We start from the raw sequence: 17,596 nt of genomic DNA, 5'->3' as shown, positions 1-17,596 counted from the left end.
CGTCTGTCTGTCTGGGCATTCCGTCTGTCTATCTGGGCATTCTGTCTATCTGGGCATTCCGTCTGTCTGTCTGGGCATTCCGTCTGTCTGTCTGGGCATTCCGTCTGTCTGTCTGGGCATTCCGTCTGTCTGTCTGGGCATTCCGTCTGTCTGTCTGGGCATTCCGTCTGTCTGTCTGGGCATTCCGTCTGTCTGTCTGGGCATTCCGTCTGTCTGTCTGGGCATTCCGTCTGTCTGTCTGGGCATTCCGTCTGTCTGTCTGGGCATTCCGTCTGTCTGTCTGGGCATTCCGTCTGTCTGTCTGGACATTCCGTCTGTCTGTCTGGACATTCCGTCTGTCTGTCTGTCTGGACATTCTGTCTGTCTGTCTGGACATTCCGTCTGTCTGGCTAGACATTCTGTCTGTCTGGCTAGACATTCTGTCTGTCTGGACATTCCGTCTGTCTTTCTGGACATTCTGTCTGTCTGGCTGGACATTCCATCTGTCTGGCTTGACATTCTGTCTGTCTGGCTGGACATTCTGTCTGTCTGGCTTGACATTCTGTCTGGCTGGACATTCTGTCTGTCTGGCTGGACATTCTGTCTGTCTTTCTGGACATTCTGTCTGGACAGTAGGGTTGGGCGATATTGGCAAAAAAATGAATCACGATTAATTGTGGTATTTAGCCGATAACGATCTATTTGACAATTAATCCCCTGGAGTCCCTGGACATCCTTATGTCCTAGTCACATGACCAATTTAGTGGGGAAATTTTGCTCCTCAAAAAAATCTGTTCCAAATTGTCAAAATTACAGACTTCGAGCTATACATCAAATTTTTAATTATGTTGATAAATAAATTTCAGAATTTATTATTATTTTTTATGTTCGTCATATTTGAAGCGGAGAGGAGCACCAAGCGGACTGACCTGGGAAATCTCCAGTCAGTCCGCCTAGTGGCATTAATCGTATTAATCGTCAAGTGCCAAAAAATAATCGATTAATGTTTTTCTGACGATTAATTGCACACGATATGATTATACACAACCCTACTCCAAACGCAGTGGTTTTTCTGGTGTTAATGGCAACCTACGTATGTGACAGTGAACTTGACGTCTGGCTGATGCCAGTCACTGAGACAGAATTCAGGATGACTCAAATGTGTGGTAAAAAGTCCAGTAGCTATATCTGGACAGCAGTGACACTTGTTGGGTTTTATAATGCTTGATGCACAATATAACAAAGCTTTCTTGTCTGTCATGCGTGGCCAGAAGCTTCAGTGTCTGCGGATGCCTCGTACCCATTGGTTCTACCATCTGACCAGTGTGACATCTCTACGCACCACCTGCCATGCAGTTGCACAATTCAACCACCTATGACACAGCAACCTGTTTGGTGCTGGTGATGCTAGCAAATGCATCATTGACATTCACTATTTGTTTTGACTGACTGTCAGATTATCTGGCTACTAGGGTTGGGCAATATTGGCAAAAAGTTAATCACGTTTAATTGTTGTATTTAGCTGATAACGATTAATTTGAGATTAGTCACCTGGAGTCCCTGGACACCCTTATGTTCTAGTCACATGACCGATTTAGTGGGAAAGATTTGCTCTTCATAAAAAATTTTTCCGAATTGTGTCAAATTTACAGACTTCAGGTTTTACATCAAATTTTAAATTGTGTTGATAAACAAATTACTGAACTTTTTTTAAATGTTCATCATATTTGAAGCGGAGAGGAGCACCAAGCGGACTCTGCCTGGTGGCTTTAATCGTATTAATCGTCAAGTGCCAAAAAATAATCGATTAGTGTTTGTATGACGATTAATTGCACACGATACGATTAAGCCGAACCCTACTGGCTACACTACTGTTTTGCATGTGAGGCCATTATTTCAGCCTCTGGTGCCTGTTCTAAACATCTAGTTGCAAATCAAATTATTTACATACCCATTACTTGTCGACATGTGAACCAAGTTACAGATAATTCCTTTAGATTGATTAATGTTTTTGTTAGGAACCATAGGTTGCTCCTGGTCCTCCACACTTAATTTTACCAAAAGTGACTGGTGTCAGAGCTTATATCAATATCCCCAGTATCTACAAAATGATCATTCCTAAAGCTGGAACTACTTACATCAGGGTTTATTGAGAAGACCCTTCGTAATGCTCGTACAAAGACAACAATCCTGTTTACAGACATTACTCATGTAAGCAAGGTTAATTATTAAAGGTGCAGACCAAGTCTCAAAAAACACCAAAGTGGATACCTCCTTCCCAGCATTATGTTGATGAGAAAGAGGTCTAATTTTATCAACAAGTTGCTAAGTTTTGTGCTGAGTAGGTAGTCAGGGGAAGGGGGAGGAGGTTATGGAGTTGAAACAGCTGCCTCCTGTTGCTGGAAGAAAAAGCTGACAAAAAACCTAAACACAAAAAATAGTACTGTCAAATTTATTGAACTGTGAGGAAATTCAGAGTCCAGAGGTAATTTGAAGATTTGTCACAACTAATTTGCTTCACTGTGCAAGATGTAGTTTGTGACATTTCATTAGGAAAAACTGTAAACATTAACTTTAATGGGAGAAAAAGCCTCTAAAAAGAAGTATTGCTTGGAGGTGTTGAACTAATGTCAGTAAAATAAGAAAATAATGTTGCATTAGTAAACTAAAGGTGTAATTAGTATAAAAAACTGCTTGAGTGTAATTTGAAATAAGTCACCCTTTATGTCTGTTTTGCATACACTGTGCATTTATTGGCAAAAGTTTCTCGATTTAGTTTCTGAGAGGTATTTTTTTGTTGCCTGTTTATTTTTGAGGAAAGAAAAGTATCATCTTTGTGGTGTGAGTATAGTGATTTTTTTTTTTTGTGCTGGAGGCTCCATTTTACCTCTTCTGTTGGGGAAAAAAATGAAGTACCGCTGTAAATAATTGCTGGTCTGGAAGCCACAATGGCTGATAAATCACATAGTAACCATATTTCTTGTGCACAGTCAGTCTTGTCTTGTCTGCTTTTGACTCAAAAATAAGACACAACAGTTTTATTTATTTTGTTTCTTTTAATTACAGCTGGCCTGGCTTTTATTTTTGTCAGACATGAAAACTGATGGAGTAAATTGCAGTTTATTCTATGGGCTCTGCTCCTGCGGTGGTTTAATTGACACCTTCTTCTTCTTTTTTTTTAAGTGAGCTGAATTTATCTGTCCATTTACTCCAAGTAATTGGACCATTACAGAGCTTTTGTGTGCTCCTGGCAGCATGCAGTCACACTGGGGAAAAAAATAAAATAAAAAAGTAAAGAAGACTTGGATACATGTGAGGAAATGATGTAAGGGAAAATATGGTAAAATGGAAGATGGAGAGCAGCTCCACTCCACACTGCTTTCTGTGCTAGGAACAAAAAAATGAACTGACTTACACAAATCAAAGCTTTGTCTGTTTTGTGTTCCTCCTAATGTTTTTTTCTTTGTGTGTGTGTGTGTGTGTGTGTGTGTGTTTGGACACAGGACGTCTAACAGCAGTGTGACCCTGTCCTCGTGTGTGTCGATGGAGCCATGCGCGTGTCCAGAAGAGTCCATGTTCACTGCTTTGTCCCATGCTGATGTTACCTTCCGCAAGATGGAGGGCTACCTGAGGAACAGACAGCTGTGTGACGTCATACTGGTAGCTGGAGACAGAAGGATACCTGCACACAGGTAAGAGGAAAGAAATGCTGAAATGTTAGATTATTAAGGTTATTATCAAAGATTAGCAGAATTTTTTTAAATCCGATATGTGTAAACGATGTGAAAAATCACAGCATTTCTTATTTTCTACTATTTTCACAACAGAAAAACCTGGAACAAACATCGCAACATCCAATTATCTTCATGCAGACATGAAGACACAAACCTCCTCCTGAGATACTGAAAGAGACGCACACACAGCCCTGTTCACAAGAAGTTCCTTTTCTGTTATCGTATTTCTGTGCTAAATTTAATATTGTCAGCAGAGTTTCTGAGTCATTCATCAGTCACTGGACACACACTATCTTAGACACACACACACACTCGTGCCTGCTATCCACCTTGTAGTTCCCCCGGCCCTGCTTCGTGGCTGCTGGTGTATCAGCAGGGGCCAAGTGCACACGGACAGAGACACAAAAAATAGTTCTTTGCCAGCAGAGAAAAGCTTTTTTTTTCTCTTTGTTTCATTTGATTATATCGTAGCACACAAATGGTGAAAACATATAACTTGCTTTACAAGACTCCTAATAGTGTTTACAAAAGAGTATGTCGGTTTGTTTATATATTGAGCAAGGATGTAGGAGTAAGACATTTTTAAAGTGATTTTTTTAGCTGTTTATTTATTGTATGTGTATGGTAAAAACAATTTAAAAGCAAAGCACAAGTCTTTCTATTACATCTATTCCTTTTTAATAATAGTCACAACGCTGAAAACCTTCGCCAGGCTTCCCACATGTGAACAGCTCAGAAAGTTCAGCCTGAGGCCAGACAATGCAGCGCTTTGAGAATTTTGCAAAAGCAGCACGAGAGCTGAATCTCTGACTCTTCAGGCTTTAGTTAGGACGTTAAAAATTTATGACACCGTAATTAGAAAGTAAAGACTTGTTAGGAAGTGTTGCGTGGTGAGAGTTTCTTTTCTGTTAAAGACAAAAAAAAAATGCACCATGACACCATGAGTTAGATTTGCAATATTCTTTTAACAGATAATACCAGAGCGGAGATGTTTGGCTGTAATGCGCAGTGCAGAGTGCTGTCAGGCATGGTGGTGGAGAGTTGATGATTTGATCCTGTCGAATCAACCATGAACTCCTCTCTGTATTAAACTATTCTGGAGTTAAGTGTAAAGATCTGTTTCCCCCAACTAGACAGTCATTTCAAGTATACTACAAAACAGAAAGACTGAAATAAAAATAACAATTATGGATTGGAAAAGCTGAGTTGAAATTCAGACCTCAACTTGACAGAAATGCGTAGAATTGTGCAAAAGAAAAAATGTCCACAAAGCTCGATATGCCCCTTTTCCCAAACATACCAATACATCATTTAAATATTTCTGTATATTCTTTATTGACAGCTCTTTAAAGGTTTTGTACAAGACTAAGTATTTGCAGCCATGTTAGCCCAGTTCAGGTCTGCTATCCTCTGTGTTAAAGTTAGTTTTGCCAGATTAAAAACTCGAATGATGAGGTCTATGTGGTTGTTTTTTCAAATTTGCACTTTTAACTTTTTACCTTTGTTAAAGCCTTTGTTAAATGCTTTCAAGATGTATTTAAATTAAAAAAACTCTATTTTACTTTAACACATTTTAGTAGATTATATTTTATTAAAGTGGTAGAAGAAAGTTAATGCACTGCTGTCCACACAGATGTTGTCCCACTCGCAGGGCCACAGTTACTGCAGGCCAACAGCTAAAGGGCCAAACATATAGCAATTACAATCATTATATGAATAAACCAAGTATTATAAAGATCTGTTACCTTTTGAAACTGTTTATTTAATTTTTATTTAATCATAAATACAACATACAGAGCCCTATGTAATAAAAGTAGTGATAGTAAAACAACAGCAAAACTAAAAATAACACATTATGCCTCCTATTTAACACAAATATAATTTTGGCATCTCTGATTTTTCTAAAAATTTAAAACAATTTTATTTTCACTTTCATTGTTTTATCTTCAACTACTTGTAGTAACTTGTTTTTTACCAGCTTCTTGTCAAGATCCTGACGTTTCTGTAGATACCAAACATGTCTTTGTCTGACTAAAATAACTTAGAGTAATTAAAGTCGAAAACCAGATGTTTGGGCTTAGGAGATGAATGAACCAATTGACGGGCCGAACTTTGGTAATTCGCGGGCCGGATGTGGCCCGTGGGCCAACAGTTGTATAGCCTTGTCCTATGGAAATATGATTATCTATTTATACTGTAAAAGTTACTGAAAGATTAAGAGTATGGTATGGCAAAAACTTACCAAAGATATTAAATGGTTGTTGCAACACTTCAGTCTGGATTAAGAGGACAAACTAACTGAAAATCACTCACGTGTTGCGTTAACTTGAGTCACACCGGCCATCATGACTAGCATCTGCTCCTTCGTTCCTTCTTTTATATTCCTACATACTTCAGTACGTGTAGAGAAAAGTCACACGGTCTGGGGAAGTCCCTCGTGACCTCAGCGTTGTTTTTATTGCTTCTCTGTGTTTGAGTGTAGATGTGCAGTTTGTTCCAGAGAGACAGTGGTGGGAGAAAACAGACGCAGGTGTTCAGTTCTTGCCCTCCTTTTCCTGGCTTGAGCTCATCTGTTTCCTGCACTCCTCGCTCAGGCGTTTTGTCTCTTCTCTGCTCTCTCTCTGTCAGAGTTCACCGCACCGCTGTCTGTTTCTTCAGCACAGTGCGCTCGTATTTGTGTGCAAATAACCCCTGTGCTGGATACAGACTCTGTCGCTCATAGTGAGTCAGAGACCCACATAAAAGATTAAGTGTGTGTGTGTGTGCTGGGGCGGATGGAAGATGGGAAAAGAGGCACCTGACTGGAATTCTAGCAGAACAACTTCCTGCTGACTAGAGTGTATTCTGACATCTTTCTCAGCATAATTCACACACACCTGGACCACACACACACACACACGCACACTGGTACACATCTCGTTTCTGCCTCAGGCTATCTGTCAAGGTCTCAGTGTCACATTCAGTAATGAGATTATACTCGTGGGTAAAGATAAACACACTTAGTGCATGCACACGTTCAGCACTCCGTGAAGTCTAAAACACACAAGGACACACACCTGTCGAGACACAAAAAGACCCTTTAATATAGGAACAGTCACCTGTGAGTCAGTCTGAAAACAATGATTGTTTTTATTAGAAGCTTATTTTTTCAATCACGACAAAAGTTCAAGGTAGTGTCTTTAAATCAGTAGCTGATTGACCCCAAAAAAGCACAAAGACTTCTCAAAGGATTTGTGCTGTAAAATTACCTGTCATACGACGTTAGTGTCCCGCAGGACTTTTCTCATAACACGCCCTTTACCCTTATTTACAGTTCAGGCTGTCTGCTTTTGAAGATGATCATTTCCTCTGACCTGCAGTCATTTAACGTGTGAATCACTTGCCTTTCTTTTAAATTAGTTAGTCGATCTTTACAAGATGGTGGGCAAGGCTAAAGTTGGACAAAAATCTCTGTTTTCCCTGAATTTTGCCACAATGACCAACCCCTTTATTATCTATAGTGACTCTTAAACGACATAGAAGGATTTTCTTCCTTTAGACCTGTGTACAGGATTGTCTCGGCTAAATTAACAAAGTTATATTGGAGAAAATGATTTTTAGTAACTTTTTCAGAAATGTACTGGACGTAAAAGGAGCTTTCAGTGCATAGATGACCGTTATTTAGTTGAAGGAATCTGCTGGCTTTAATGCTACTTGTGTAGTTATGTTCTGACCTGTTCACAAGCTGATCATTTTCTGCCTCGTCTGTTTGTCTCCTCGTCTTCAGGTTGCCCTTTCCCTCTCTGTTCTGCTGCCTTTTCTCTTTTATGCTTTGTTCATCCTGTCAGCAAGGTCAGAGTAGTCTGTTCCTCCATTATAGCTGTCCATCCTCTCTGACTGATGCCAATTTTTTTTCCTCCTCTCTCTCTCTCTCTCTCTCTCTCTCCCTCTCGCTCACAGACTGGTCCTCTCGTCTGTGTCAGACTACTTTGCAGCCATGTTTACTAGTGATGTGCGTGAGGCCAAGCAGGACGAGGTGAAGATGGAAGGCGTAGACCCTGAGGCGTTGTGGGTCCTGGTTCAGTATGCTTACACAGGTGCGGTGATTTTTAACATGACGGGCATCACTCCATGATTTTATTTACCATTTCTGAAAAATGAACGGATATAAGCCTGCAGTTCAAGCAGGTGGAACATTTTCGATTACCTGAAGATGGGTTTAGTTTTATAAACTTGCTGTTTGATCAGAGGGAAAAAAATGCACAAATAACCTGAAACAGGCATTTCTACTGGATATAAGAGGACACTTAACCTCTTAAGCCCCAAGGGGTTTTCTAGAAGTTTTTTCTCAAAATACCACGCTGAAAGGTAACTGAGTGTTTGTCAGCATTTATAAACTCCACTTAAATAATCTTGGTATCAAAATAAAGCGAACACTCGGGAGATTTCATCAGAAGTGAAAGTATTAAAACAGCTGCTGTGGTTTTAGAGATATTGGGGATGGAACATAATTTTTAATTTATTTATTTATTTTTACTTTCATTAGACAGTATATAACCTATTTAAAACCATAATGATTCAGGCTAAAAACTCTTGGAAACCATGAATCCACTTGTGGACATTACCTGTGTAAAGATTCATGCTGCTAAAGTTAACTGGAGCAAAGTCACAGAGGTTTTAGTAAAGAAGTAATTTAGCATTTTGTCATTCTGCACAGGACAGACCATGATGGTACCATTAATAAATGTTAAGAAATCTGAAGTTTTTAATTGCAAAAGTTGTTTATTTTTTTCCTACCTGCCTTAAAAGACTTGTTATTGAATGTTCTTTTGAAAAAATATCCAAACATTTATTTGTCACCATATATATGATATACAATAATGAGAAATTATATTTAACTTCGGTTGGATCATATTCACTCGAAATCAAGTGAAAAAAAAAACGTTCAACACACTTTATAACATATTTAGGTATCTACTTTGACTTGCTTTAAAAAAATAACGACAAAACCTTTTCCTTTATAGGTTTGTTGTAATGTCTTTACAGATTTGCAATGATCCCATTTTGTACAGTTTGTTTACTTTCTGATTCAACTGCTTAACATTTGAACTGTGTTTGACAGATCATAAGTTAAGAGAAGTTAGAAATAAAAAAAAAATGTAAAAAGCTTTTCGGCCCTGGTACCGGGGTCATGGGGCTCAAGAGGTTTCTTCTACCTGTGTTTATTTACAATAAAACAGAAAGAAGATTCTGAATGAAGCAGAATGTACAACATAAAATTGGCATAGATATCCTGCTTTCTAAATAAATTCTGCTCTTTCTCTAATAGACCTGCTTGCAGTTTCTTGCTCTATAAACAGCCATGGCAGTCACAATAATCCCACTGGTGATGTAGATCACTGAAAACAGCCCAAGGTGGTGTTGTGTGTAATTATATAATTTCTTGTAATTGACTCTTCCTCCTCTTCTGTTGGCGCTGCTCAGGCCGTCTCGAGCTAAAGGAGGACACCATTGAGTCTCTGCTATCCGCCTCCTGCCTGCTGCAGTTGTCCGCTGTGGTCCAAGCCTGCTGCTCCTTCCTGGTGAAGCAGCTCCACCCCTCCAACTGTTTAGGCATCCGCTCCTACGCCGACGCTCAGGGATGCTACGACCTGCAGAGGGCCGCTCACGCCTACACCATGGTGTGTAAACAAGGGCCACTTCAAACGCTCTGTAAACACCCGCTGCCTCTGATGTCGTCTCGGGAAATTCAAGCAAAGCCTTTGAAAAATAAAATGTGCTTTTGACAATGATAACGCAGACAACACTTAATGGTAGCAGCTAACAGATATCTTTCTCCCGCTCCCTTTTGCGTCGGCTCTGACTTCCCCGCGAACGTTTGTTCAGTCCTGATCGGCTTCCTTTAACAAATAAGCTTCTTATTCACAGCGCATCACACGCCATTACAGCCACAATAGATGTTTTTCAGCACAGAGTTGCTATGGTGACGATTTAAAAAAAGCGCTCTCGTTGTCTTGATTATTTTCCCCCTTTTCTAATTCATTCCAGTCTTTTAAATGCCTCATTTGCATTTAAAGTCATTTCTGTGCCCATCTGTGTTGATAGCATTGTTCCTTCTGTTACTCTTCCTCTAAGTGGATTTTTGTTTGGCTTTAATCAGAGCTAATTAGACTGTGAAGGTGGTTTTATTTTCTTCTTATTGTCTTTATCTTGCCTATAAAAACAATTCTCATCCAAACTTTTTTTTACAATCTTTTTTTTGTGATTAAAAAAAAACATTTTAAAAAGGAACGTCTTTATCATGTTCTAATTTCCTTCAATTATTTTTAAATCCTTATCCAAACCTTAACGCATATCTTACTTCTTAATTTTATTTCTCCTACTTCTTTTTTTTTTTTACTACTGTGCTTTAGTCAGTCTGTCAATCTTTGACACTCTACTGAACCATTTCATCACTCAGTTTCTCCCAAACCTGCTTTATTTCCCCCCACAGGAGCACTTTCTGGAGGTAGTTGGAAGCCAGGAGTTTGTTTTGCTTCCGGTGGAGGAGATGGAGCGGCTGCTGACATCTGATGACATCAACGTGCCTGATGAAGAAACCGTCGTGACCTCTTTGCTCAGTTGGGTCAGTCACGATCCATCCGCTCGGCAACGCCACCTGCCCTCGCTGCTGGTTCACGTCCGACTGCCGCTGCTGCAACCACAGGTCAGAGCTGCGGGAAACTCACAAACTTTATCAGTGAATGATAGGGACGGGATAAAAATTTTAGATGTGAAAGACTAAAATGTGTCATTCTATCTGTTGTTCTGTGATTTGTGTGGTGACCCATCAGTTCCTTTCCTCTGCCAAGTCACAGGATTGAAATGTTTGCTTAACGCCCCCACAAGAGAAGTGGTGACCAACCAATCATAACAAACTACGGTCCGTGTTGAGAAATCCTCATTCAGGCTGGAGCAGAAAACTGAAACTGAAAAGAAGTCTGAAATGAACTCTACGTTTTATGGAGCAAAAAGTCTTTTCAGCTACTCAAAAAACATTAAAACTTTCTGGGTTTTGATATTCTGTCAGGGTTTTTTAGATTTTATTACAATTTGAATGTTACTGCCCTTAAAAATATGACACTTCAGAGGTAGCAATAGTTTACATCCAACTTTACGTTTTATTTCATCCTTTTCTACAACATATTTACCATTCAATATAGTGCTTTAGGTTCACTACACACTATGTACCGAACAATACAGATCTTTTAATTTATTTTATCAACTTGTCTTCTGAAGATGCTCTGTGTTGAAGGATCAGTGGATCTGTGTTCGACTACTCCACCTAGGTTGCATTTTTGAGTGCAGATCCACTGAGAAACTTGCTTTTTCTGCAACATTTAAGTTAAAACTGTACTTTTGAGGTAAAACAAATGTTCATAAGTAATTTTAATAAACTACAAGTTAAAAAGGGCATGGAAATTTCTCTTTTTTGTACTGAAAAAATATTGAACCATGAGGCTAAAGTATTGAACCGAACTGAATCGTGAATTTTCTGTATCGTTGCACCCCTAATATTTAGTATTTTACTTCAAGTGGTAAATTAAAATTAAATCTAAATGACTAATAATTGAATTGCATTTGTTTGTAATAAGTTGACAATTTTTTTTACCCATTTTAAAAAAAGCTTTGAGTTTTGTTGGATTTTTTGTTCTATATTTCTGTTTTTTGCTCACATTCATTAAAAGCTGTGTGCTTGTGTAGCCAAATCTGCTACTGAAAAGGTAGAATTGTCAAAGTTTTTTTCCATTGCGCCTGCTATAAATCTCCCTGTTCCTCGCTTGTTAAGTATACCGTAGCTAGATGGATGACTTTGCCCCGGTCAGCTAAAACCACAAGTAGAAGTAACATGTAATCAAGAGGGGAAGATGGATGGCAAGGAGGTAAAGCAGCAGAACGGCCCTGGAGAAGAGAAACTCAAAACTAGAGAGACGCAGAGCTTCGGGCTGATTCTGCCTTCAACACAAAATAATGTGCAACAGTGCCCCTCCCACCTCACTCCCCTCTGTCAAACTGATAAATGAATTAACATTCAGCAACCTCATGAGCTGTGAAATGCCAATAAAGTGAAATATAAACCTCACACACGCTGCAGATCAATACTCATCAACCAATTAGTCGGCTTTTTATCTGGCCTACCGTATGATTACTCATCTAGATTGTGTCAATTCACCAGATTAATACCTTTAATCCCTGCTCCTCATCACCAGTGTCACATAAACGGAGACGCAGACGTAATCTAATCTTCTCAGAAGACCATCTGCACTGAGCGGTTGCATGAACAGTTTGTGGGACATTTGTGGCGGGCTGCATCTAGCTGTGGCGTCAGGAGGATGAGTCAGACAAAAGAGTCAAATATAAAACACAGAAAAGTACAGAAAACAAGTGCAGAATTGTTCTACGAAATGTTTATTCCCAAGTGCTGAGAAAAGGTTTGTGTTTGAGTTTGTTGGTGTGATTGTTGAAGTGGGAATTTGGTATTTTTCATGAGGAACAAGATCGAACTGATGAAATGTCTCTGAGCGTCATTGATTAATTGTAGGGGATTAAACAGAAAGCCGATACCTGCTAACCTTCTTATAATGAAATACAAATATACTCATTAGGGATTGCTTGATGTGTGACAGGAATTTTTAATGGTTTTACAAAGAATAAATTTTTAATGATTTATTTAAATGTTTCTTGTGTCAGAAAGTTATCTTAAAAATCTGATGAAAATTACAATTAAATAAGAATAAAATGAAACGGATTAAAAAAAACAGAAAGTATAAACCTTAGGCAACCTTGAATTATGAAAAAAAGTTGCATGCTGTCAAGCATATAAGTCAGAATCAAATCAGCTTTGTGGAAATCAGAACTGGACCTAAAAGGCTGCAATCAATTGTCTAATAGTTGCTGCTGCCTGCTGCTCGTTTGCAAGTATAATTCTGTTTGTACAATTCTTACAGTTTTTGTTTTGGTTGTGTTGGCTTGTTAAAAAACAACCTTGACCAGCTGACCCATTTTAATTACTCAAATTATGCTAATTTTTTTTATAAATAATTACACGTCTCGTTTCTGTTTTTCGAATGATGTGATTTATTGTTTCAGCTTGTGTGGTGTTTTGTTTGGAACACGTCTGGCAATAAAAACCTGAGAGGCCTAAAGTATGAAAAATGTACATAGCTGGGGGATGTGTGTGTTTCCACGTGTGTTGGAGTTTGTGTGTTGTGAGCGGATGGCTGTCTCCTCCACGTGAGCTCAGAAAGAGAATAACAGAGCTTTCGTTCTGCACACTGCGAGGTAAGGAGACGACAGGGAGGAGGAGGAGGAGGAGGAGGAGGGACATTTGTGGGATTCGGTCTTATCTCGTCCTCCACATTCAATCCCTCACAGCGTGATGGAAAAATTACCAGAGAGGAGGACAAACATGTTTCTCTGTATCTGTCCTCCTTTGGCAGCTGCGCTCACTCAAATAAATGAGGGAATTGGGTTCACTTTAATTTGTCTGTCTGTGATTGTTGCCAGTAGAAGTACGATTTGACCCCGGCGTGTAAGCTGCTTATCCATTTACCATGCTTGTTTTGTGCTCTATACACTCCTGGCTGTGAAATTAAATTTAATACTCAGTGACCAAGTGTAGTGATTTGGGCCAGAGCTTCTCATTTACCCGGGTAGAATTATGCAGAAAAGCACATTGTGGTGGAAGGAAAAGGGTAAATGGTTACGACTCTTTATTGTGTATTTTCTTAATTGTTTTTGAGAAATCTCCTAACATAGCTTGACCCAGCAACCAAGCAGTTACATATACAGACAAAAATGAAAATGTGAAAAATGCTTAAAATTCAAAGAACTCTTTTACTGCCTGCCATCTCCTGGCACACGTAAACATTCAGCTATCTAAATGTAAATCATGTATTTCCTGCCTTCAGGGAGGACTTGTCTCTCACAAGCAGCCGTTTCCTCTGGATGTGTTTTTTAGGGAACAGTCTGGTGGATTGAAGAAGCCTGCGCTTTAGCGTTTGGATGATTGTGCTGCTTTATATCTGTAATGAAAGCATTGACTTCAGGGCTGATGAGTTGTTGAGGACAGATTAGTGCTTTAGTGTGTCAGATGATCTGTATGTCTGGATCAATGAGGGAGCAGCCTGCTTTAGACTGTCAGTGATAACGTCATGATCTACTCATATGTTTCGGCACACTGGTGATCACCTGATCCTGCATGTTGACTTTGTTTTCCATGTGTTTAGTTTTTGGCAGACCTGGAGTCCAACCCTCTCCTCTGTGACAGTGTGGAGTGTCAGCGGCTCCTGATGGAGGGGATGAAGTATCACCTCCTGCCCCAACGCCGGCCCCTGCTTCAGAGTCCACGCACCCGGCCCCGCAAGGCCACTGTAGGGGCCATGTTTGCTGTCGGGGGGATGGACGCTTCAAAAGGTAGAACAGTTTCTCCTCTCCTCCCAAATATCACAACCTCTAAAGGAAACTGTAGACCGAACCATCCATCAACTGAAACAAAAATGTCTTTTAGGCTGGGAGAAAATTAAAAAAAAGGATTTTTTGTCCTATTATGGAACAAATTGTGCTCTTACTGGCAAATGATCATAACCAATGTGTACATGTGTTGCAAAAACAGATATTTTGCATCTGAATGCTTACAAGTAAACAGATTTTCATTCATCTGTTTGTCTTTAGGTGCCACGAGTATCGAGCAGTACTGTCTGCGTCGGGACACGTGGAGGCAGGTGGCCACCATGAGCGGACGGCGACTACAGTTTGGTGTGGCTGTCCTGGACGGACGTCTTTATGTGGTCGGAGGCAGAGACGGACTCAAGACCCTGAACACTGTGGAGTGTTACAATCCTCACAGCAAAACCTGGAGTGTCATGCCGCCCATGTCCACACACAGGCACGGCTTAGGTTAGCACCTGTTTTGTGTGGATTTGGGTAATAAACTCACATTACAAGCTAATAGGAGCTTTGGTTTCGGTTGGAACTGTTTTACAAGGCGTACTGGTTTATGTGTTTAGAATGTGTCTCTGTGTGTGTTAGTGAATGTGTGTGTGTGAGGTGGGGGATGCAGACCACACATCTGGCTGCACAGATGTTCAGGCAGATAAATCTAGGCTGTATGAGAGTGTCAGCATGCTGCTAACTCTGCATGCCTAATGCCCCAGATCTGGTTAGAAGCACACAATACAAAGCCACAGAACTTGTTGTGAAGGTGTGTTGTGTGACTGAAGAGCTTGTCTGAGGTGATTGTTCTGAAGAGTGGTCCTGATTTAATCCTGAACAGATTGCTGTCGTTGCAGGTGTGGCTGTACTAGAGGGGCCCATGTATGCAGTGGGGGGGCATGACGGCTGGAGCTACCTCAGCACAGTGGAAAGGTTGGAGGATACTTCTCACTGTTTATTCACCTGAATGGCTTATAAATAAACTTTTGTGTTCTTTTTCTGTAGTTTTTGTTTGATCAGACGTATTTGAAATTGCTCTGTTTTATTTTTTATTCTTTGTAAAACCAAAATCGTTTATTTATGATGTCTTGATGCTGAAAGATTCTTTGATTTTTAAAATCCATACCTCTGCCTCGGTACTTTTCCCACACTGTCTTCAAGGTGGGACCCCCAAGCTCGCCAGTGGAGCTTTGTTGCCAGCATGGCTACACCTAGAAGTACGGTGGGAGTAGCTGTTCTCAGTGGGAAGTAAGTGATGTTTGAGGTGATTTGTTTAATGTTTTTGAAGGTGTGCATGCAAAGTTCAGTGTGGGGTGTTTCGCTCAGGTTTGCTCCTTCTGTTTTTTTTTTAAACTCTCTGTGACAGCAGTCAGACACGATTGGTGGAAATGTAAAGACATCTGCTGCTCTGTTCAACCTGAAAGACAAAGCACAAAAATCTCTGGCTTTCTGACAATTATCAATATCTATTACTGCTCTTATTAGCTAATATTTTAATAATGCTATGCACAATTTAATACAATATTGTTCAGTCTGTTAGTGTTTTGAATGATATGTTGTGATTAAGGCAGATTAAATGAATTTCAGATTTACAATGATTAAGATTGAGCATTTTCAAATTTACTTCACCGATGGAAAAAGAAAAAAGAACTTGCAAAATGATAAATTATTATTAAAAGCAAAAGAATGACTTTGCCAGGTGTAGGGAAGATTTGACTAGACTGATCATAAATAAAAAATAATAATTACATAGCAAAATATATCAAATTTAATACATTCTTCTGATGTAATTTTACTGTCAGTGCTCAGAAAATCAGACATTCAGGGAGATGGTTGTTGAGTATTTTGAACAGATTTGTATGGTGAACTGCTGGAATAATAATTTCACATTCAAAAATAAAATGTGTTGTAAATTACTCTCAGCTAATACCACACCAAATTGTAGATCATTGTCAACTTTACAAACACTTTTATGTTTACTAAGGTTGATTATCAATGTGTTTGATCAGTTTGACTCATCAGTTGTGGATGTACATCTAATGATTACTTTGAGATTTTAATTAAATTTGTCTTCTGGTTCTTGAGATATTTACAGATAAACACACATGGACACAAAGGTAATTACAAAATCACCCACCTTTCGTGGTCGCAGACAATGGGCTGCTGTCCTGTTGACAAATGAAACCCACAAAGAGCTCATTGGGAATGACGAGCATCAATTTTTATATTGGTAAAGAAATAAAAACCCATTAAAAAACAGGCAGTAAATGATTATGTTGTGCGTCTTTGCTCCAATTCAGGTCCTGGAGGCGGAAAAAAATATCTGAAGAGTAATGATATCAAGAGAAAATTAAACATGAGAAAAACACTCTGGTTTACAAGGTGGAAAAAAAAAGAGCAAAATCTGCCAAAATTTTTGCAAAAGAAAAAAAATTATGCAAATTTAAAAGATCTTGGGCGCATTAGTTGGAAAAGGTGTCAAACTATCAGCAAACAAGCAAGAATGTTTTAGTTGGAAAACATTTCGCAGCTCTCTGTTTATGAGTGGGAGTTAAATATGTATATATGGGTCATAACTGATGTTATTCATAACTTCAAGTTCTAAAAAGGAAGTTCATGTGCGTCTATTTCTGAAGGGAAATACAAACTACTTTGCTTACAGCTCAGACTTTAATTTTGAATTGCACGGTATAGGAAGTGCAGCACCTCATCTGTTTCTTGCTGTAGCACTTAGCCATTAGCCACAAAAGCCACCCCATTAATAAGAAACATCCACATATAAATTTGAAGCTAATTTGCCTCCAGCTCCACTCGCTCTGCTTGTTTGGAGGATTTAAATGACAGAAACTGCTGTACAAATCCGCTCCTCTTAAACAAAACCCATTCTCACGCTCAGCAGCGTGAGTAAAGGTAAATAAACAGTGTTCACAATAAAACACACAAACGTGACGGAGACTTGGTCATATCAGTGTTTCATCTCCTCACTTGTCCTCCAATAACTCAGTGCAGAGTTTTCTACTTAATAACCTCTGTTGTTTTCATTATTCAGTGCCTCAGAGAGACGCTACAGTGAAAGGCTTTATAGATGCTAATTAAAACCGAAACAACTGATTTGTGCCGACCTTGCCCAGGAGGAGCCTGTGTGGGCGTCGGTGTCTGTGTGGCACCCAGCGTATGTGTTGTTTATTCTCTAGGCTCCTTGCCTGATGGAGCTCATTACTTGCTTGGCCGGTTCTTTTGCACTTTTTTTCTTGAACTTTCCAACTTCACAGCCACGGAGGAGAAAAAAGGAGCGCAGTGTTTTGTATGTCCACACGCTGTCTTCTGTCTCCCTCAGGCTGTATGCCGTCGGAGGTCGTGACGGCTCCTCCTGCCTGCGCTCGGTGGAGTGCTTCGACCCCCACACCAACAGGTCAGAGACGGTCGCAGGG

General features: G+C 39.6%; 1 protein-coding gene across 1 annotated transcript in view; it reads left to right on the top strand.

Annotated features, from left to right (window-relative positions):
• Window positions 1–17,596, top strand: part of klhl5 (kelch-like family member 5) — a 29,518-nt gene that overhangs the window by 6,106 nt on the left and 5,816 nt on the right. Inside the window, exons 2-10 of the mRNA XM_014013246.1 lie at window positions 3,483–3,671; window positions 7,653–7,789; window positions 9,177–9,373; window positions 10,186–10,398; window positions 13,961–14,147; window positions 14,406–14,630; window positions 15,023–15,098; window positions 15,327–15,413; window positions 17,503–17,577. Of these exons, the coding sequence (XP_013868700.1) occupies window positions 3,483–3,671; window positions 7,653–7,789; window positions 9,177–9,373; window positions 10,186–10,398; window positions 13,961–14,147; window positions 14,406–14,630; window positions 15,023–15,098; window positions 15,327–15,413; window positions 17,503–17,577 (1,386 nt within the window). The remainder of the gene's footprint in view (window positions 1–3,482; window positions 3,672–7,652; window positions 7,790–9,176; window positions 9,374–10,185; window positions 10,399–13,960; window positions 14,148–14,405; window positions 14,631–15,022; window positions 15,099–15,326; window positions 15,414–17,502; window positions 17,578–17,596) is intronic.

The sequence above is a fragment of the Austrofundulus limnaeus genome, unplaced genomic scaffold (genome assembly GCF_001266775.1).
Source record: "Austrofundulus limnaeus strain Quisiro unplaced genomic scaffold, Austrofundulus_limnaeus-1.0 Scaffold99, whole genome shotgun sequence".
NCBI lineage: Eukaryota > Metazoa > Chordata > Actinopteri > Cyprinodontiformes > Rivulidae > Austrofundulus > Austrofundulus limnaeus.
The sequence above is the reverse complement of the archived record's forward strand: the minus strand, read 5'-3'. Positions and strand labels throughout refer to the sequence as shown.